This window comes from Petromyzon marinus, chromosome 23 (genome assembly GCF_048934315.1).
Source record: "Petromyzon marinus isolate PM22_M1 ecotype Great Lakes invasive population chromosome 23, UKy_Petmar_22M1.pri1.0, whole genome shotgun sequence".
Taxonomy (NCBI): Eukaryota; Metazoa; Chordata; class Hyperoartia; order Petromyzontiformes; family Petromyzontidae; genus Petromyzon; species Petromyzon marinus.
This window is the reverse complement of record NC_133689.1, coordinates 19,454,483-19,475,218: the sequence shown is the minus strand read 5'-3', so window position 1 is coordinate 19,475,218 and position 20,736 is coordinate 19,454,483. Positions and strand designations below refer to the sequence as shown.

General features: G+C 46.2%; 1 protein-coding gene across 2 annotated transcripts; it reads right to left on the bottom strand.

Moving 5' to 3' along the window:
• Positions 1-15,271: 15,271 nt before the first annotated feature.
• On the bottom strand, positions 15,272-20,735 carry LOC142925707 (nuclear RNA export factor 1-like). Of its 2 annotated transcripts, XM_076069089.1 has the most exons (8): positions 20,629-20,735; positions 20,245-20,333; positions 18,833-18,940; positions 17,505-17,614; positions 17,167-17,203; positions 16,254-16,331; positions 15,657-15,707; positions 15,272-15,413 (listed from the first exon to the last, which is right to left on the bottom strand). In XM_076069089.1, the coding sequence occupies exons 1-8, from the start codon at positions 20,717-20,719 to the stop codon at positions 15,411-15,413; spliced, it is 567 nt and encodes a 188-aa protein (XP_075925204.1). In that variant the 5' UTR covers positions 20,720-20,735; the 3' UTR covers positions 15,272-15,410. The 2 variants fall into 2 exon arrangements, with proteins under 2 accessions (XP_075925204.1, XP_075925203.1); XM_076069088.1 differs by lacking the exon at positions 15,272-15,413 and having other exon boundaries at positions 15,432-15,707.
• Position 20,736: the final 1 nt, after the last annotated feature.

Below are 20,736 nucleotides of genomic sequence, written 5' to 3'. Positions count from 1 at the left end.
CGTCCATTTCATATCCCATAGCTTAACCACTCATATCTTTGGATTCCACTCGATGAGGCGAGCAGGACGAGTGCCACCTTGATGGGTCTGCGACGTTTCCTTCCAGACCTATTACCAAAAAACCACAAACCTCCAGAATCGTCTCGGTTTTTTGGTCAAAATCTTGTCGCTCATTAAATCCCATAAGAAACGTCGCATCGAATGAATGTGATTGAATTCTCCCCGTCTGGACGAGCGGAATTGAATGGTGTAACTGATTTTGCTGTGCTGTGTTAAATCAGATATTTGCATTACTGCTTTTGTTTTATTTTGTGAATAGCAAAAAGCATTCAACCCCATAATACATGTTGTTTTATTGGTCGATCGTCCATTTTATAACCCATAGCTTAAACACTCATATCTTTGGATTCCGCTCGATGAGGCGAGCAGGACGAGTACCACCTTGATGGGTCTGCGACGTTTCGTTCCAGAGTTATTACCAAAAAACCACAAACTTCCAGAATCCTCTCGGTTTGGGGTCAAAATCTTGTCGCTCATTAAATCCCATAAGAAACATCGCATCGAATAAATGTGAGTGAATTCTCCCCGTCTGGATGAGCGGGATTGAATGGTGCAACTGATTTTGCTGTGCTGTGTTAAATAAGATATTTGCATGACTGCTTTTGTTTTATTTTGTGAATAGCAAAAAGCATTCAACCCCATAATACATGTTGTTTTATTGGTCGCTCGTCCATTTCATATCCCATAGCTTAACCACTCATATCTTTGGATTCCTCTCGATGAGGCGAGCAGCACGAGTACTACCTTGATGGGTCTGCGACGTTTCCTTCCAGAGTTATTACAAAAAAACCACAAACATCCCAGAATCCTCTCGGTTTGGGGTCAAATGTTGTCGCTCATTAAATCCCATAAGAAACGTCGCATCGAATAAATGTGATTGAATTCTCCCCGTCTGGACGAGTGGAATTGAATGGTGTAACTGATTTTGCTGTGCTGTGTTAAATAAGATATTTGCATGACTACAATTGTTTTATTTTGTGAATAGCAAAAAGCATTCAACCCGTAATACATGTTGTTTTATTGGTCGCTCGTCCATTTCATATCCCATAGCTTAACCACTCATACCTTTGAATTCCTCTCGATGAGGCGAGCAGTACGAGTACCACCTTGATGGGTCTGCGACGTTTCCTTCCAGAGTTATTACCAAAAAAACACAAACTTCCAGAATCCTCTCGGTTTGGGGTCAAAATGTTGTCGCTCATTAAATCCCATAAGAAACATTGCATCTAATAAATGTGAGTGAATTCTCCCCGTCTGGACGAGCAGGATTGAATGGTGCAACTGATTTTGCTGTGCTGTGTTAAATAAGATATTTGCATGACTGCTTTTGTTTTATTTTGTGAATAGCAAAAAGCATTCAACCCCATAATACATGTTGTTTTATTGGTCGCTCGTCCATTTCATATCCCATAGCTTAACCACTCATATCTTTGGATTCCTCTCGATGAGGCGAGCAGTACGAGTACCACCTTGATGGTTCTGCGACGTTTCCTTCCAGAGTTATTACAAAAAAACCACAAACATCCCAGAATCCTCTCGGTTTGGGGTCAAAATGTTGTCGCTCATTAAATCCCATAAGAAACGTCGCATCGAATAAATGTGATTGAATTCTCCCCGTCTGGACGAGTGGAATTGAATGGTGTAACTGATTTTGCTGTGCTGTGTTAAATAAGATATTTGCATGACTACAATTGTTTTATTTTGTGAATAGCAAAAAGCATTCAACCCAGTAATACATGTTGTTTTATTGGTCGCTCGTCCATTTCATATCCCATAGCTGAACCACTCATACCTTTGAATTCCTCTCGATGAGGCGAGCAGTAGGAGTACCACCTTGATGGATCTGCGACGTTTCCTTCCAGAGTTATTAAAAAAAAACACAAACATCCCAGAATCCTCTCGATTTGGGGTCAAAATGTTGTCGCTCATTAAATCCCATAAGAAACATCGCATCGAATAAATGTGAGTGAATTCTCCCCGTCTGGATGAGCGGGATTGAATGGTGTAACTGATTTTGCTGTGCTGTGTTAAATAAGATATTTGCATGACTACAATTGTTTTATTTTGTGAATAGCAAAAAGCATTCAACCCCGTAATACATGTTGTTTTATTGGTCGCTCGTCCATTTCATATCCCATAGCTTAACCACTCATATATTTGGATTCCACTCGATGAGGCGAGCAGCACAAGTACCACCTTGATGGGTCTGCGACGTTTCCTTCCAGAGTTATTGCCAAAAAAACACAAACTTCCAGAATCCTCTCGGTTTGGGGTCAAAATGTTGTCGCTCATTAAATCCCATAAGAAACATCGCATCTAATAAATGTGAGTGAATTCTCCCCGTCTGGACGAGCAGGATTGAATGGTGCAACTGATTTTGCTTTGCTGTGTTAAATAAGATATTTGCATGACTGCTTTTGTTTTATTTTGTGAATAGCAAAAAGCATTCAACCCCATAAAACATGTTGTTTTATTGGTCGCTCGTCCATTTCATATCCCATAGCTTAACCACTCATATCTTTGGATTCCACTCGATGAGGCGAGCAGGACGAGTGCCACCTTGATGGGTCTGCGACGTTTCCTTCCAGACCTATTACCAAAAAACCACAAACCTCCAGAATCGTCTCGGTTTTTTGGTCAAAATCTTGTCGCTCATTAAATCCCATAAGAAACGTCGCATCGAATGAATGTGATTGAATTCTCCCCGTCTGGACGAGCGGAATTGAATGGTGTAACTGATTTTGCTGTGCTGTGTTAAATCAGATATTTGCATTACTGCTTTTGTTTTATTTTGTGAATAGCAAAAAGCATTCAACCCCATAATACATGTTGTTTTATTGGTCGATCGTCCATTTTATAACCCATAGCTTAAACACTCATATCTTTGGATTCCGCTCGATGAGGCGAGCAGGACGAGTACCACCTTGATGGGTCTGCGACGTTTCGTTCCAGAGTTATTACCAAAAAACCACAAACTTCCAGAATCCTCTCGGTTTGGGGTCAAAATCTTGTCGCTCATTAAATCCCATAAGAAACATCGCATCGAATAAATGTGAGTGAATTCTCCCCGTCTAGATGAGCGGGATTGAATGGTGCAACTGATTTTGCTGTGCTGTGTTAAATAAGCTATTTGCATGACTGCTTTTGTTTTATTTTGTGAATAGCAAAAAGCATTCAACCCCATAATACATGTTGTTTTATTGGTCGCTCGTCCATTTCATATCCCATAGCTTAACCACTCATATCTTTGGATTCCTCTCGATGAGGCGAGCAGCACGAGTACCACCTTGATGGGTCTGCGACGTTTCCTTCCAGAGTTATTACAAAAAAACCACAAACATCCCAGAATCCTCTCGGTTTGGGGTCAAAATGTTGTCGGTCATTAAATCCCATAAGAAACGTCGCATCGAATAAATGTGATTGAATTCTCCCCGTCTGGACGAGTGGAATTGAATGGTGTAACTGATTTTGCTGTGCTGTGTTAAATAAGATATTTGCATGACTACAATTGTTTTATTTTGTGAATAGCAAAAAGCATTCAACCCGTAATACATGTTGTTTTATTGGTCGCTCGTCCATTTCATATCCCATAGCTTAACCACTCATACCTTTGAATTCCTCTCGATGAGGCGAGCAGTACGAGTACCACCTTGATGGGTCTGCGACGTTTCCTTCCAAAGTTATTACCAAAAAAACACAAACTTCCAGAATCCTCTCGGTTTGGGGTCAAAATGTTGTCGCTCATTAAATCCCATAAGAAACATTGCATCTAATAAATGTGAGTGAATTCTCCCCGTCTGGACGAGCAGGATTGAATGGTGCAACTGATTTTGCTGTGCTTTGTTAAATAAGATATTTGCATGACTACAATTGTTTTATTTTGTGAATAGCAAAAAGCATTCAACCCCGTAATATATGTTGTTTTATTGGTCGCTCGTCCATTTCATATCCCATAGCTGAACCACTCATACCTTTGAATTCCTCTCGATGAGGCGAGCAGTACGAGTACCACCTTGATGGGTCTGCGACGTTTCCTTCCAGAGTTATTAAAAAAAAAACACAAACATCCCAGAATCCTCTCGGTTTGGGGTCAAAATGTTGTCGCTCATTAAATCCCATAAGAAACGTCGCATCGAATAAATGTGATTGAAATCTCCCCGTCCGGACGAGCGGAATTGAATGGTGCAACTGATTTTGCTGTGCTGTGTTAAATAAGATATTTGCATGACTGCTTTTGTTTTATTTTGTGAATAGCAAAAAGCATTCAACCCATAAAACATGTTTTTATTGGTCGCTCGTCCATTTCATATCCCATAGCTTAACCACTCATATCTTTGGATTCCACTCGATGAGGTGAGCAGTACGAGTACCACCTTGATGGGTCTGCGACGTTTCCTTCCAGAGTTATTACCAAAAAACCACAAACTTCCAGAATCCTCTCGGTTTGGGGTCAAAATGTTGTCGCTCATTAAATCCCATAAGAAACATCGCATCTAATAAATGTGAGTGAATTCTCCCCGTCTGGACGAGCAGGATTGAATGGTGCAACTGATTTTGCTGTGCTGTGTTAAATAAGATATTTGCATGACTGCTTTTGTTTTATTTTGTGAATAGCAAAAAGCATTCAACCCCATAATACATGTTGTTTTATTGGTCGCTCGTCCATTTCATATCCCATAGCTTAACCACTCATATCTTTGGATTCCTCTCGATGAGGCGAGCAGTACGAGTACCACCTTGATGGGTCTGCGACGTTTCCTTCCAGAGTTATTACAAAAAAACCACAAACATCCCAGAATCCTCTCGGTTTGGGGTCAAAATGTTGTCGCTCATTAAATCCCATAAGAAACGTCGCATCGAATAAATGTGATTGAATTCTCCCCGTCTGGACGAGTGGAATTGAATTGTGTAACTGATTTTGATGTGCTGTGTTAAATAAGATATTTGCATGACTACAATTGTTTTATTTTGTGAATAGCAAAAAGCATTCAACCCCGTAATACTTGTTGTTTTATTGGTCGCTCGTCCATTTCATATCCCATAGCTTAACCACTCATACCTTTGAATTCCTCTCGATGAGGCGAGCAGTACGAGTACCACCTTGATGGGTCTGCGACGTTTCCTTCCAGAGTTATTACAAAAAAAACACAAACATCCCAGAATCCTCTCGGTTTGGGGTCAAAATGTTGTCGCTCATTAAATCCCATAAGAAACGTCGCATCGAATAAATGTGATTGAAATCTCCCCGTCTGGACGAGCGGAATTGAATGGTGCAACTGATTTTGCTGTGCTGTGTTAAAAAAGATATTTGCATGACTGCTTTTGTTTTATTTTGTGAATAGCAAAAAGCATTCAACCCCATAAAACATGTTTTTATTGGTCGCTCGTCCATTTCATATCCCATAGCTTAACCACTCATATCTTTGGATTCCACTCGATGAGGCGAGCAGTACGAGTACCACCTTGATGGGTCTGCGACGTTTCTTTCCAGAGTTATTACCAAAAAACCACAAACTTCCAGAATCCTCTCGGTTTGGGGTCAAAATGTTGTCGCTCATTAATTCCCATAAGAAACATCGCATCTAATAAATGTGAGTGAATTCTCCCCGTCTGGACGAGCAGGATTGAATGGTGCAACTGATTTTGCTGTGCTGTGTTAAATAAGATATTTGCATGACTGCTTTTGTTTTATTTTGTGAATAGCAAAAAGCATTCAACCCCATAATACATGTTGTTTTATTGGTCGCTCGTCCATTTCATATCCCATAGCTTAACCACTCATATCTTTGGATTCCTCTCGATGAGGCGAGCAGTACGAGTACCACCTTGATGGGTCTGCGACGTTTCCTTCCAGAGTTATTACAAAAAAACCACAAACATCCCAGAATCCTCTCGGTTTGGGGTCAAAATGTTGTCGCTCATTAAATCCCATAAGAAACGTCGCATCGAATAAATGTGATTGAATTCTCCCCGTCTGGACGAGTGGAATTGAATGGTGTAACTGATTTTGCTGTGCTGTGTTAAATAATATATTTGCATGACTACAATTGTTTTATTTTGTGAATAGCAAAAAGCATTCAACCCCGTAATACTTGTTGTTTTATTGGTCGCTCGTCCATTTCATATCCCATAGCTTAACCACTCATACCTTTGAATTCCTCTCGATGAGGCGAGCAGTACGAGTACCACCTTGATGGGTCTGCGACGTTTCCTTCCAGAGTTATTACAAAAAAAACACAAACATCCCAGAATCCTCTCGGTTTGGGGTCAAAATGTTGTCGCTCATTAAATCCCATAAGAAACGTCGCATCGAATAAATGTGATTGAAATCTCCCCGTCTGGACGAGCGGAATTGAATGGTGCAACTGATTTTGCTGTGCTGTGTTAAAAAAGATATTTGCATGACTGCTTTTGTTTTATTTTGTGAATAGCAAAAAGCATTCAACCCCATAAAACATGTTTTTATTGGTCGCTCGTCCATTTCATATCCCATAGCTTAACCACTCATATCTTTGGATTCCACTCGATGAGGCGAGCAGTACGAGTACCACCTTGATGGGTCTGCGACGTTTCTTTCCAGAGTTATTACCAAAAAACCACAAACTTCCAGAATCCTCTCGGTTTGGGGTCAAAATGTTGTCGCTCATTAATTCCCATAAGAAACATCGCATCTAATAAATGTGAGTGAATTCTCCCCGTCTGGACGAGCAGGATTGAATGGTGCAACTGATTTTGCTGTGCTGTGTTAAATAAGATATTTGCATGACTGCTTTTGTTTTATTTTGTGAATAGCAAAAAGCATTCAACCCCATAATACATGTTGTTTTATTGGTCGCTCGTCCATTTCATATCCCATAGCTTAACCACTCATATCTTTGGATTCCTCTCGATGAGGCGAGCAGTACGAGTACCACCTTGATGGGTCTGCGACGTTTCTTTCCAGAGTTATTACCAAAAAACCACAAACTTCCAGAATCCTCTCGGTTTGGGGTCAAAATGTTGTCGCTCATTAAATCCCATAAGAAACATCGCATCTAATAAATGTGAGTGAATTCTCCCCGTCTGGACGAGCAGGATTGAATGGTGCAACTGATTTTGCTGTGCTGTGTTAAATAAGATATTTGCATGACTGCTTTTGTTTTATTTTGTGAATAGCAAAAAGCATTCAACCCCATAATACATGTTGTTTTATTGGTCGCTCGTCCATTTCATATCCCATAGCTTAACCACTCATATCTTTGGATTCCTCTCGATGAGGCGAGCAGTACGAGTACCACCTTGATGGGTCTGCGACGTTTCCTTCCAGAGTTATTACAAAAAAACCACAAACATCCCAGAATCCTCTCGGTTTGGGGTCAAAATGTTGTCGCTCATTAAATCCCATAAGAAACGTCGCATCGAATAAATGTGATTGAATTCTCCCCGTCTGGACGAGTGGAATTGAATGGTGTAACTGATTTTGCTGTGCTGTGTTAAATAAGATATTTGCATGACTACAATTGTTTTATTTTGTGAATAGCAAAAAGCATTCAACCCCGTAATACATGTTGTTTTATTGGTCGCTCGTCCATTTCATATCCCATAGCTTAACCACTCATACCTTTGAATTCCTCTCGATGAGGCGAGCAGTACGAGTACCACCTTGATGGGTCTGCGACGTTTCCTTCCAGAGTTATTACAAAAAAAACACAAACATCCCAGAATCCTCTCGGTTTGGGGTCAAAATGTTGTCGCTCATTAAATCCCATAAGAAACGTCGCATCGAATAAATGTGATTGAAATCTCCCCGTCTGGACGAGCGGGATTGAATGGTGCAACTGATTTTGCTGTGCTGTGTTAAATAAGATATTTGCATGACTACAATTGTTTTATTTTGTGAATAGCAAAAAGCATTCAACCCCATAAAACATGTTTTTATTGGTCGCTCGTCCATTTCTTATCCCATAGCTTAACCACTCATATCTTTGGATTCCACTCGATGAGGCGAGCAGTACGAGTACCACCTTGATGGGTCTGCGACGTTTCCTTCCAGAGTTATTACCAAAAAACCACGAACTTCCAGAATCCTCTCGGTTTGGGGTCAAAATGTTGTCGCTCATTAAATCCCATAAGAAACATCGCATCTAATAAATGTGAGTGAATTCTCCCCGTCTGGACGAGCAGGATTGAATGGTGCAACTGATTTTGCTGTGCTGTGTTAAATAAGATATTTGCATGACTGCTTTTGTTTTATTTTGTGAATAGCAAAAAGCATTCAACCCCATAATACATGTTGTTTTATTGGTCGCTCGTCCATTTCATATCCCATAGCTTAACCACTCATACCTTTGAATTCCTCTCGATGAGGCGAGCAGTACGAGTACCACCTTGATGGGTCTGCAACGTTTCCTTCCAGAGTTATTCCAAAAAAACACAAACATCCCAGAATCCTCTCGGTTTGGGGTCAAAATGTTGTCGCTCATTAAATCCGATAAGAAACGTCGCATCGAATAAATGTGATTGAAATCTCCCCGTCTGGACGAGCGGAATTGAATGGTGCAACTGATTTTGCTGTGCTGTGTTAAATAAGATATTTGCATGACTGCTTTTGTTTTATTTTGTGAATAGCAAAAAGCATTCAACCCCATAAAAAATGTTTTTTATTGGTCGCTCGTCCATTTCATATCCCATAGCTTAACCACTCATATCTTTGGATTCCTCTCGATGAGGCGAGCAGTACGAGTACCACCTTGATGGGTCTGCGACGTTTCCTTCCAGAGTCATTACCAAAAAAAACAAACTTCCAGAATCCTCTCGGTTTGGGGTCAAAATGTTGTCGCTCATTAAATCCCATAAGAAACATCGCATCTAATAAATGTGAGTGAATTCTCCCCGTCTGGACGAGCAGGATTGAATGGTGCAACTGATTTTGCTGTGCTGTGTTAAATAAGATATTTGCATGACTGCTTTTGTTTTATTTTGTGAATAGCAAAAAGCATTCAACCCCATAATACATGTTGTTTTATTGGTCGCTCGTCCATTTCATATCCCATAGCTTAACCACTCATATCTTTGGATTCCACTCGATGAGAGCTGAACGCTGGACGCCACTAAACTATTTGTTTATTTTAGCAGGTGTTGCCCACTGAGCCATTGTAGCCTTTTTTTCAGAAGAGACCTGGCCACACATTATAGTCCAACGAAGTGGCTTATCATCGTGTGGAAATGTTAGCAGCCAAATACTCTTAAACGCGTGATCCTGATTGATACTAAATGTGGAGGAAGAAACCCAGAGGGCCTGGAGAAAAAAAAAAACACGCGACCGAGGGGAGAGACGCAAACAAATTCCAAATATTACAGCAGGCGAGGTAGTGAACATCTCGCCACCGCGGCGCCCAAGCGCTGAGTCTGGGTCAACACTCATTTTTTACTTTTGGTGAATTGCGTCTTCGCGTTAACCGGGTCAGAGGGCCATTTGCCACGCAACACGGCAGGGACATCCTAGCAGGCATTTGTGGTTGAATCTCGTTGCCCGCAGTTATAACGCCGTGAGTTGGGGGCTGAGTTATGCAATTAAAATGGTTATTTATAACATGTGCGATGTTGAAATGTCTCTTCAGCACCACGGTCTTTGCATAGAAGCACTCTTACAAAATGGAGCTGTATACCATTCACAAAAGCACCATGCCATAACCTTACAACAGTTCCATCTCCCAGCAGCTCACTTGTATACCCGTTTCCTTGCCAGAGGCTATGTTTGATCCTTAAATCTACACATTCATTGGGAACCTACCCCGATTTAGTAAAAAAAACTCACATTTTAGAATTTCCCACTGCATGTCACTGCCAACCGCACACTCACCTCTTACCCACTGATAGCTTCTGATTTGACAAGCCCATTGTTAGACCTACACCATACCTCTTTCTCAGGAAGTCCATGCAACAGTGGAATGTGTTTCAAATTCCGTGAGTTGGTAGCGCTTCCAATGCACGTGCGTTACAGTTTTAGGGACGAGGCTGTCTGCCTGTGCGTGAGTTTTAGGGATGAGGCTGTCTGTCTGTGCGTGACAGCTGTAGGGACGAGGCTGTCCGCCTGTGCGTGACAGCTTTGGGGATGAGGCTGTCCACCTGTGCGTGACAGCTGTAGGGACGAGGCTGTCCGCCTGTTCGTTACAGCTGTAGGGACGAGGCTGTCCGCCTGTGCGTTACAGCTGTTGGGACGAGGCTGTCCGCCTGTGCGTGACAGCTGTAGGGACGAGGCTGTCCGCCTGTGCGTTACAGCTGTAGGGACGAGGCTTTCTGCCTGTGCGTGACAGCTGTAGCGATGAGCGTGCAGAGGCGCTGTGCGGGGCCGGACGTCGTTGCTGATCGCGAATCCCAGGCGCGCTACGACCACCTGGAGCACGTCAGCAGCTGTGGCCCCTCTGCCTGGAGATGTTCTCCAAGCCCGTGGTCATCGTGCCCTGCCAGCACAACCTGGGCCACAAGTGCGGCAACGACGCGTTGCAGTTGCTCGCCCGAACGCTCGCCTGTGACACTCACCTGCACGTTCACCTGTACACTGACATGAACGCTCACTCACCTGTACATTTTCTTGCACACTCACCTGTATACTCATTCGCCTGTGCACTCGCCTGTACGCTCACTTGCCTGTACAGTACTCACCTGTGCAGTGACTAGCCTGCACGCTCACCTGTTCATTGTCACCCCCCTCCCACCCTCCTTGGGGGTACGGGGGGGGGGGGGCCGTGGTGCCGCCAGGAGGTGGTGCTGCACCGCCACGGCGTGTACACCTCCAACACAGACTCCTCCTCTACAACATCATCCACATTTACACGCAGCAGCAGCAGCAGCATGAGGGCAGGGGGCACGGGGCAGGGCAGTGACAAAGGGCAGGACACGACTGGGCCAGGGGGACAGGACGCAGGTGTAGGGGGCAGTGAAGGAGAGGAGGGAAGGGCAGGGTTTAGAGTAGGGTAGGAGGCAGGGAGGGCAAGGCTGTGTAGGGTAGAGTATTGGGGTAGAGGCGTATGGCTGGGTGGGGTAGTGTAGAGGAGGGCAAAACTGGGGATGGGCAGGGGTAGGGCAGTCTCAGGGCATGGTGGGCAAGGCAGCACAGCAGGAGAGGGCAAGGCTGGTCATAATCACCTTGTTGCTCTGTCTGGTAGTTGCGTTGTTGGTGATGGTGGTGGTTGTTGTTGTGGGGTGTGGTTGTAGTACTATGGCAACCCGTGTTGTTGGTGGTGGTGCTAATGGCCACGTTGTTATTGTAGTGGTTGTGATCAGTGTTGTTGTGTTCATTGTTGTCTCTGTCATCGCTGTCACCGTCATCATCACTGTTGTGATTCTCCACGCAGCGTCGTCATCGTTGTTGGAATCGCTGTTGTCCCAGTGTTGTTTATTGTTATCTCTGTGTTGTCATCCTCCAAGTGTTGTTGTTGTGCCAGTGTTATTGTTGTTGTCCTAGTTTCGTCGTCGTTGTTGTGGTGGTGGCGGTGCCCCCAGGGGCCCCGGCGGCCGCAAGGACGCGGAGCCGCGCTGCTTGGGGCACGGTGAGGAGGAGGAGCAGGAGGAGGAGACACGTGGACTGATCCTCCTCCTCCTGGTGCCGCACGCCCAGCTGCTCGCTCTGCAACCAGCGGCACAGCCAGACGGCAACGCTCGACGTCATCAACGAGCAGCGTGACGTGGACTACTCCTCATACCTCCTCAACCTCCTCACACCACCACGCACCACCACACACCACCACGCACCACCACGCACCACCACACACCACCACCACCACGCACCACCACGCACCACCACGCACCACCACACACCACCACCACTACACACCACCACACACCTCACACCACCACGCACCACCACGCACCACCACACACCACCAAGCACCACCACGCACCACCACCACTACACACCACCACACACCTCACACCACCACCACGCACCTCACCACCACACACCACGACACACAACCACACACCACGAAACACAACCACACACAACCACACACCACCACGCACCACCACACACCACCACGCACCACCACACACCACCACGCACCACCACGCACCACCAACCACTACACACCACTACGCACCACCACGCACCACGACACACCACCACGCACCACCACACACCACCACCACGCACCACACACCACCACGCACCACCACGCACCACCATACGCCACCACACACCACTACACACCACCACGCACCACCACGCACCACACACCACCACGCACCACCACCACCACACACCACCACGCAGCACAACGCACCACCACACACCACCACGCACCACCACACGCCACCACACACCACCACGCACCACGACACACCACCACGCACCACCACGCACCATCACACACCACCACGCACCACCACGCACCACCATCACCACTACACACCACCACGCACCACCACACACCACCACACACCACCACGCACCATCACCACCACGACAAACCACCACACACCACCGCCACCACACCGCTCTTCACACTTTCACGCCCCTCATCTCCAGACCTTCACGCCCCTCCATATACCCTGATTCCATCTTCGCTCACCCCCTCGCTCATCCACACACCTCACACATCCACACGCCTTGTCACACCTCATCACACCACCTCGCACCACCTCACACCTCCACATGATGTTGGAACCGGTACATCCCCCCCTGTATAGTGAGCTGAGTGATGGTGCTGGTGATGCTGGTGATGATGGTGATGCTATGTCTGTTACTGATGGTGATAAATACGTTGGTGATGTTAATGACGGTAATGGCAGTGATGATAGTTAATTATGTTGGTGATGGTGATGTTGATGATGGTAGTGATGTTAATGGTGATAATGGGCCGTCGCCTCCAACAGGGTGGGCCAAGTCTTGGTAGTGTTGGTTATATTTGTAGTGGTCGACTTGACGCGAACAACTTTCTTGTTTTCTCCGACACATCTTGTATTACAACTCTTCACAGTACGTCTGTGACTCCGTCATTCCACTTAGCCGCAGCTCGCTCGCCGCGCTCTGCCCGTCTCGCTCACTCCGCTTCCTTCCCCTATCCCTCACTGTCCCTTTGTGTCGTCCCTGTCTCTCTTCATCGCTCGCTGTCTCTGTCTCTCTCCGTCGCTCGCTGTCTCCGTCTCTCTCCGTCGCTCGCTGTCTCCATCTCTGTCCGTCGCTCGCTGTCTCCGTCTCTCTCCGTCGCTCGCTGTCTCCGTCTCTCTCCGTCGCTCGCTGTCTCCGTCTCTCTCCGTCGCTCGATGTCTCCGTCGCTCGCTGTCTCCGTCGCTCGCTGTCTCCGTCTCTCTCCGTCTCTCGATGTCGCCGTCTCTCGATGTCTCCGTCGCTCGATGTCTCCGTCTCTCGATGTCTCCGTCGCTCGCTGTCTCCGTCTCTGTCCGTCGCTCAATGTCTCTGTCTCTCTCCGTCGCTCGATGTCTCTGTCTCTCTCCGTCGCTCGCTGTCTCCGTCTCTCTCCGTCTCTCGATGTCGCCGTCTCTCGATGTCTCCGTCGCTCGATGTCTCCGTCTCTCGATGTCTCCGTCGCTCGCTGTCTCCGTCTCTGTCCGTCGCTCAATGTCTCTGTCTCTCTCCGTCGCTCGATGTCTCTGTCTCTCTCCGTCGCTCGCCGTCTCAGTCTCGTCTCCGTCGCTCGATGTCTCCGTCACATTGCTGGATTCAAACTCGGGTCTCCAAATTAATATTTCAGTGTGTAAACCACTGCTCCCATATTTAATTAACTACTGGTTAATTGGCCCATTAACTGTTGAATTAAATGTAATTTCTATCAACTCACCTATCCATATCAGTGATGATGATGATGATACGTATTTAGCGCGCAGCGCGACAGACCCGGTGACCTGAGTTTGATTCCTGCTCAAGGTCAACACCAGTCAGGATTATGTGAAACGGTCCTGGGCCTCCCCTAGGTCGACTCAGCCTCAAATGAGTACCTAGTGCGGTGTGTAAACAACACCATTTGGGAGACAAAGGCAGTTGGGCATGGTGCTGGCCATCTACCCCATCGCATACCATGCCAGCCTTAATAGGTGCTCGCTAACACCACCTGCCCCAACAGTCTGTTAAGGCTATAGGGGGGATGTTTGTCATCGTGTGAGTGATGGGGCAATAGTACAGAAAGTAGACAAGTTTCCGTACCTGGGCAGTGTGCTTCTAACCAACTCCAGTTTGGCTGCAGTTGTCTCACCCTGAATCCGCTGAGCAGCACTGCATTTGTTTTTCACCGTGTGAACGAAAATTAAGTTGAATATTTTGAGGTTCTTTACAAATTATTACTAAACACTGCTTATAAACATAAACGCATAAATGCTAAGAATATAATGTCAGATGCATATCGTCTGGGCTTTATACAGTGGCTTGTGCTAAGAAACTGCCAGTCAGACGCAAACTTGTCATGCTGGGGTGTTATTGCCAGAAACGCCTTTGTTTCCCCAGCGCTGATTTTTACCAACCACACCTGGTATTCAATTAAGATTGAGTCGACTTAGGGGAGGAGTAGGGCCGGTTCAAATATAATTTACCACTGCTATTGGCCACGACCGGGAATTATGTGAAATAGTATCGGAGCCAGATGACATCCCCGTCGCACCCCACGGTAAACAGGAGGAAATGGCTCTGACACTCGGGTCCGTATGTTTACACGGGCCTTCCCACCATAATGGTCCTTAATGATTGTGAACAGAGTCAGGGACCCCAAAAGCACAAAGAATAACCCAAGACCGTGGCCTCTTATTGGTATTGGAGGTCTTCACCAGGTCAAGAGAGCTTCCTGGTGTGTGCACGTGTTCCACTGTTGCGGTGCCCTGCAGTGGCATTTTGGTGACACTTTTTTTTTCAATTTGTGGAGGAAATTTCTCCTGCCATGGCCAGGTTGGATCTGATGTATGGAGTCCCACTGCTTGCGGTGGTGAGGGGCCAGTGAGCTTCCTGATGGTTTGATCCACAATGAGGCGCTTCTTTGGGATGTTTGCGTTCTTCCAATTGTTTATCCACTCAAGCAAATCGGTTGTGTGGACATAAGCCGGATGGATTTAAGAAACGTTTCCATTGATTACCACGATAACAGATCAAACTAGCGACTTCTGGATTGTGTACCAACCATTGCGTCATGCCAGCGTCTTGTGATGTCATGGTTATAGGTGGGGGGAAATAACAACCAGGGTACAAGGTGTTAGTGTGTCGTGAGTTTGAGGACACAGTTTCAAATATAGTTATTTTTTTATTTTTTTCCTCTCCCCCCAAATGGGGTAAAAACAAATAAATTGCAATGTATAAGGGTTGTGGAGGAAAGGGTTGGTAGGATAATGTGTGCCGAGATCGCCAGCAATCTGCGGCGGACGCCTGCTCACTGTACGAACGCCTCCCGTGGAATCCGTCCGGTAGTCGGACGAAAAGGAACGATGAAGGTAGGCGACCGCGGTTTTCGGAGATCCGAGGCGGACGGCGACAGTGATGAGGGAAGGGGGGAGAGAGAGGGGTGGAATAGAAGGGGAGATGGGCGGTATCGTTAGTGATGCTCGTCAAACGCGAATGCGCCCGACCGTTTGCTATCAGTCGTGTCCATAAACGGTGCGGATGGGACGGCACTCACGTTCAGTTCCATGAGGGTGTTCGCACACTGCTGGAACTGCCAGCTGTTCTCCTGCAGCCACCCGAGAGTGGGCGCGCACGCACACAGGAGAGACGTCAACATGACTACCCAGTTTGCCAACCAGATAACTAGGCCTGGCCTGGATCCCATGGCAGCCTGAATGGGCGACGCCACTCCAAGTGGGTCATGTAAACCCCTTACATTGTGCCGCTTTGCTCGCTTTCCTATGGGAGCTGCACGCTTTGATGTTGGCCGACTTCGGAAACAGTCATAATGTCACAAAGTCAGTGCACAAGAGGTGCAACTGTTAAGCTGCTGCTGATTAAGTTTAAGTTTTTGCCAATGTTTTGTAAAATAAAATGGTGGATATGTAAACAAATGATTGATTAGAGCTTGGTATATGCTTAAGCCATTTCAAGCATACGTTAAACCTCTAATAATAATTATTTTAAAATAAATATTGTTCCTTTCATCTGGCTGTGGACAAAATGGAGGATGGGAAGTGGTAGGAGTAATGCCAGGGTTGTGGCCAAAGAGCCGCATGGCCCTCGAAAAGTTGGGAGAATAAATATTTCTCATTGTTGCAGCGAAGCGTACCGCAATTCTGTGCACCACCGCAGGCGTGGAGGGCACCACAGGCGTAGAACTTCGCAGCTGCGAAAGCATCTGCCCATCCTGATGGTGACAATGGTGAAGGTAGTGGTTGTAAAAAGTGGTATAGATCATGGCGATAATGATTGTGATTGATTATAGTGGTGAGCATGATTATGGAAACAGTAGTCGTGGTGATGAAGATAATGGTAAAGATGGTAATGATTGTTGTGGAAGTAGTAGTTATGGTGAAAGGGATCATGGTGATGATGGAATTACATTATGATGTTGGCGGTCAGGATGAAGATGACGGCAATAGTGGTGGTGTTTGTGGCAATGATGATGATAGTGATGATTGTGGTAACGATGGTAGATGTGTGACGAAGATAGTCAAAGATGGTGTTAGAGATAGATGATTGAAACAATAAGTGATGATGTTGATAACCGCCAGCAGGACAAAAACAAAAAACAGATGACATTCAACAGCTGCTCATGTTCCTCTGTGTCATCTGTAAACTGCACGTAACCTTTTCTTAAGTGAACTCTTATACAAACAATTAAGAAACTTAAGTGGGCTCGGGCAGGACACGTCTTTATAAGGGTTAATGGCTGATGATCAAGAATGCAGCAATGAGATGGAACCCATCTAACAGTTGTTCATGGGCAGGTGCTAGGTGGGTTATTACAATTTCGCAATCATGAGAAATTTCAATGGCTTAGGGGAGGTATTCATCCAGCAGTAGTTTGACCAAGGCAGGAAATGATGACCTTCTTCAGAAGTGTTTTACTTGGTGCATTTGGCAAAATCCTCTGATCACAAGCACTTTTGCACGTGTGGGGAAACTGGAATGCACGGAGACACAAATATCACAGAGAGTGGGGATAGCTTGAGGGCCGGCATCTGTGGAGGGTCACTCACCAGGATCACGAGCTGTGGAAAGTGGTTTCGCACGAAGCTGTTGACACACACACATGCAGTTAGAGATGGGACACAAGGCCAAGGGAGTGTGTGTGAGTGACCGGGTGGATGAACGCATGAGCGAGCGGGGTGTTGAGTGCATGGGTGAAGCTGGAGGGTGGGGGAGTAGGCGTGCGGGCGAGCCATTGGTTGAACAGGCAACCACAAAGATAAACCATGTAGATGAGTGGGTGGATAAGCATGAGGACGAGTGAGTGCCTGGGTGAGTGGGGAGCTGCGTGGACGGACAGGCGAATGGGTAAGCGGGCAATGTCGCGTTCATGACGAAGGAGCGGTACCTCATGTAGGCATTTGGGTCGTGGAAGGAGTCGCACAGCGGATTCCCGTTCAGCCATAGCTCTTTCAAATTGAAGGCCTTCAGTGGGTAAAGTTCCCTCACATCTTTGAGCTGCATGGCAGGGGAGATATTTCCATACAATTAGGGGCATAAGGGCCATGCTTCTGGGCAACTTACCACAAGTTATGCATTACAATCCATGCCCACGCATGGATTGTAACGCTTTGCAGAATGCATTTGCCTTAGTGTGCAAAAGCTGACGCGCAGCTGTCACGGCAAAATGTGTATGCATATTTGTAAAGTCCCTTGTGCTATAGTTTGCATCTCTTTTGGTTAACCCTTTCATCATTGGTGTGCGGTATTCAGTTGGGTGTCCTTGATAGTAACACCACATTATACAAACATTTCGTTTATATTGGATCACATTTTATGAACGTTACATTGCCCTCCATTACGAATGGGCAGAGTCAATGCAGAAATTCCTTTAATATTCGTTGAAAAGGGTTAACAAAGGAGGCCAAATACTGCAATCACATATTCTAAGTGAATGTATCAGCTCTCAACTTAATTGATTAATTAGCCCATTTCAGCATAATGGTCAAATTCAAGAGTCCATGCTATGTTTCGTCTTTTGTTTGTATTAATTGTATTTTGTTTGTGTGGTCTGTCCTGTCCAGTATGTACTGTGTCCCATTTGTACTGACCGTCTCATCGTATGTCTCACTGTACTCTCTTGTCTGCACTGTCTTGTTGCCTATCTTGTTCATGCAGCCCAATATGTTTTGTCCATATAATTAGTTGTCTGCCTTGTCTGTCTCTTATGTGTCATTAGCCTAATTTAACGTGCATATAATTTGCATGAATAATAAAGAACTGGTTCCGACACACCATTTGGTGCATGCGTTGTGAGTGCAATGACTGAAGTTAATTGACGTATTGATGCGGAGTTGCGGGCCTACTGTACAAAGTACATCAACAGGTACCACCCATAGGTGATACATGTTGATGTACTAAACTGCAATAGTACGTTTCACATTTGTGTATTCATTGCATTTAAATAATTAATTACGTGTTTCCACTAATTAAAGGCATATCTGATACCCAATACATGCTTAAAATAATATCAAGCGAATCGGAAATGAACAAGTACCAAAACAAAAGGAGACGATATAAGATATAATAGTAGGTATATCGATACTTGGATTGAATCGCGTAACGAACGGTCGACTCGCTGTGGCGAGGAATCTGAACCAACGCGACGCTCGCACCAGAGGTGCACCAGGCATGCGAGCGTCACGTCGCGATTTATTGAACGGCGCTCACACCCACATTGTTTTTGGAGAGGTTCAGCTTCTTGAGAGATGGAGTGTGCTGGGCAAGTTTTGCCAGGTCATCCAACCGGTGCAGGTCATTGCACGTTAGATTCAGGGATGTGATCTGTGGGAGTGGAAAGCAAGGGAGGCACAGAAAAGAAAAAGGTCCCTCTTATAGCCTTAACAGTCTTTTGCAGAAAGTGCTGTGAGCGAGCACCTATGAAAGCCAGCACGGTACACAAGGGTGGTCAGCACCACGCCGACCGCCTCTGTCTCCCTAGTGGTGATGTTTACACACTGCACTAGGTACTCATTTGAGGCTAAGTCGACCGAGAGGAGGCCCAGGACTGGTTCAGATAATCGTCACTGGTGTTGGCCGTGAGCGGAAATCGAACTCTGGTCGCTCGATTCATAGCGCAGCGTGCGAACAACTGCACTACCGCTCCCCTCTAAGGGAGGCAAAAGACAAAGATCCCCAGTATAGCCTTAACAGACTAGGAGCAAGTGCTGTTAGCGAGAACCTATGAAGGCCAGGATGGCACACGAGGGGGTGGGTGGCCAGCACCACGCCGACCGCCTTTGTCTCCCCAGTGGCGATGTTTACTCACCGCACTAGGTACTCATTTGAGGCTGAGTCGACCTAGTGGAAGCCCAGGACCGGTTCAGAATAATTGTCACTGATTTTGGCCGTGAGCGGGAATAGACACTTGGGCCGCTAGGTTCGTAGCGCAGTGCAGTGCCACCACCTACGGTTTAGCAGCAATAGCAGCAATGTAAATGTCGTGCCGTGCCTCGTTTTGGTTTTATCTCAAGTCGATGGTCGGCGATGACCGCGAGGTAAAATGGGGGCTACGCAACCATGAAGCACGCACCAACATCCACGTGTGGCGACGCGCCTCTAATCCAGCACTAATTAATCTAGTCGCTAATACCAATGCCACATTATACTGCAGTTTGGTACGTATTTTGTACTGGTAGGAACCTCCTGGTTCCACCCAGCCCACAGGGGATTATTGTGTCCGTCTGTCGTCCATCCAAAAATGGGAGGGGTGGGGCTGGGTGGAGAGGGGAGGGTGGGGAGGGGCTGGGTGGGGAGGGAGGGGCGGGGTGGGGAAGGCGGCCACGGCACACACGAGGGGGTGGGTGGCCACCAACCACGTCCGGCCATCTTCACGACATTTTTCCCTCCACGTGGAGAATCAACAACATGCGTTTGGAGTATGCGGATGCTCACAATCTCTAAATTATAAGCCGCCAATTCGTTGAGCCATCATTCGAGGCAAGCAACGTTCCTACCAGCTCCCTCTGCAGGAATGTGTTTTAAGAGTAATAATGCCCTACAGACGAATGGACCAAGAGAGCTAACGCAGCAACACTATACCTTAGGTGCAAAGCATTAAAACACGTGGGGAGAGGAGAAGGCCGTACCATTGGAATATTCTCTCGGATGATCTTGTTCAGACCATCCATGTGGTCCTTCCGGTTCAAAACCAGGTCGACACCACGTGCCTCCAGCTCTGGGGAGTGGGGGAGGGTGATCGTGCATTCATTACGCGTTGCGTTCAACTCAACTCCTACCCTCGCGATGCATACAGTGAGTGATGCGCATAAGGATGAATTAATTAAATATTAGTTAAAATGACATGACAATGATATCTTTAGGCTAACAGGATGAATAAACTAGAACAAATGAGACTAAAGAAACAGTATGAACGATTCTCGGCTCAAATAATAAAGCTGAGTTGTGACAAGTTGTCAATGTGCAGGAGTGCAAAGTAAACTTAAAAAAACACAAATGTTCGTTTCAATTACCTTCATTAATTCTGACCGCCTTCAAGTCCAGAGCTTTGTTGGTAGGGTCATATTTTTGGCTCAAACATTTCTGTAAAAAGAACACGCACATGTCGCATCCCCCATTAG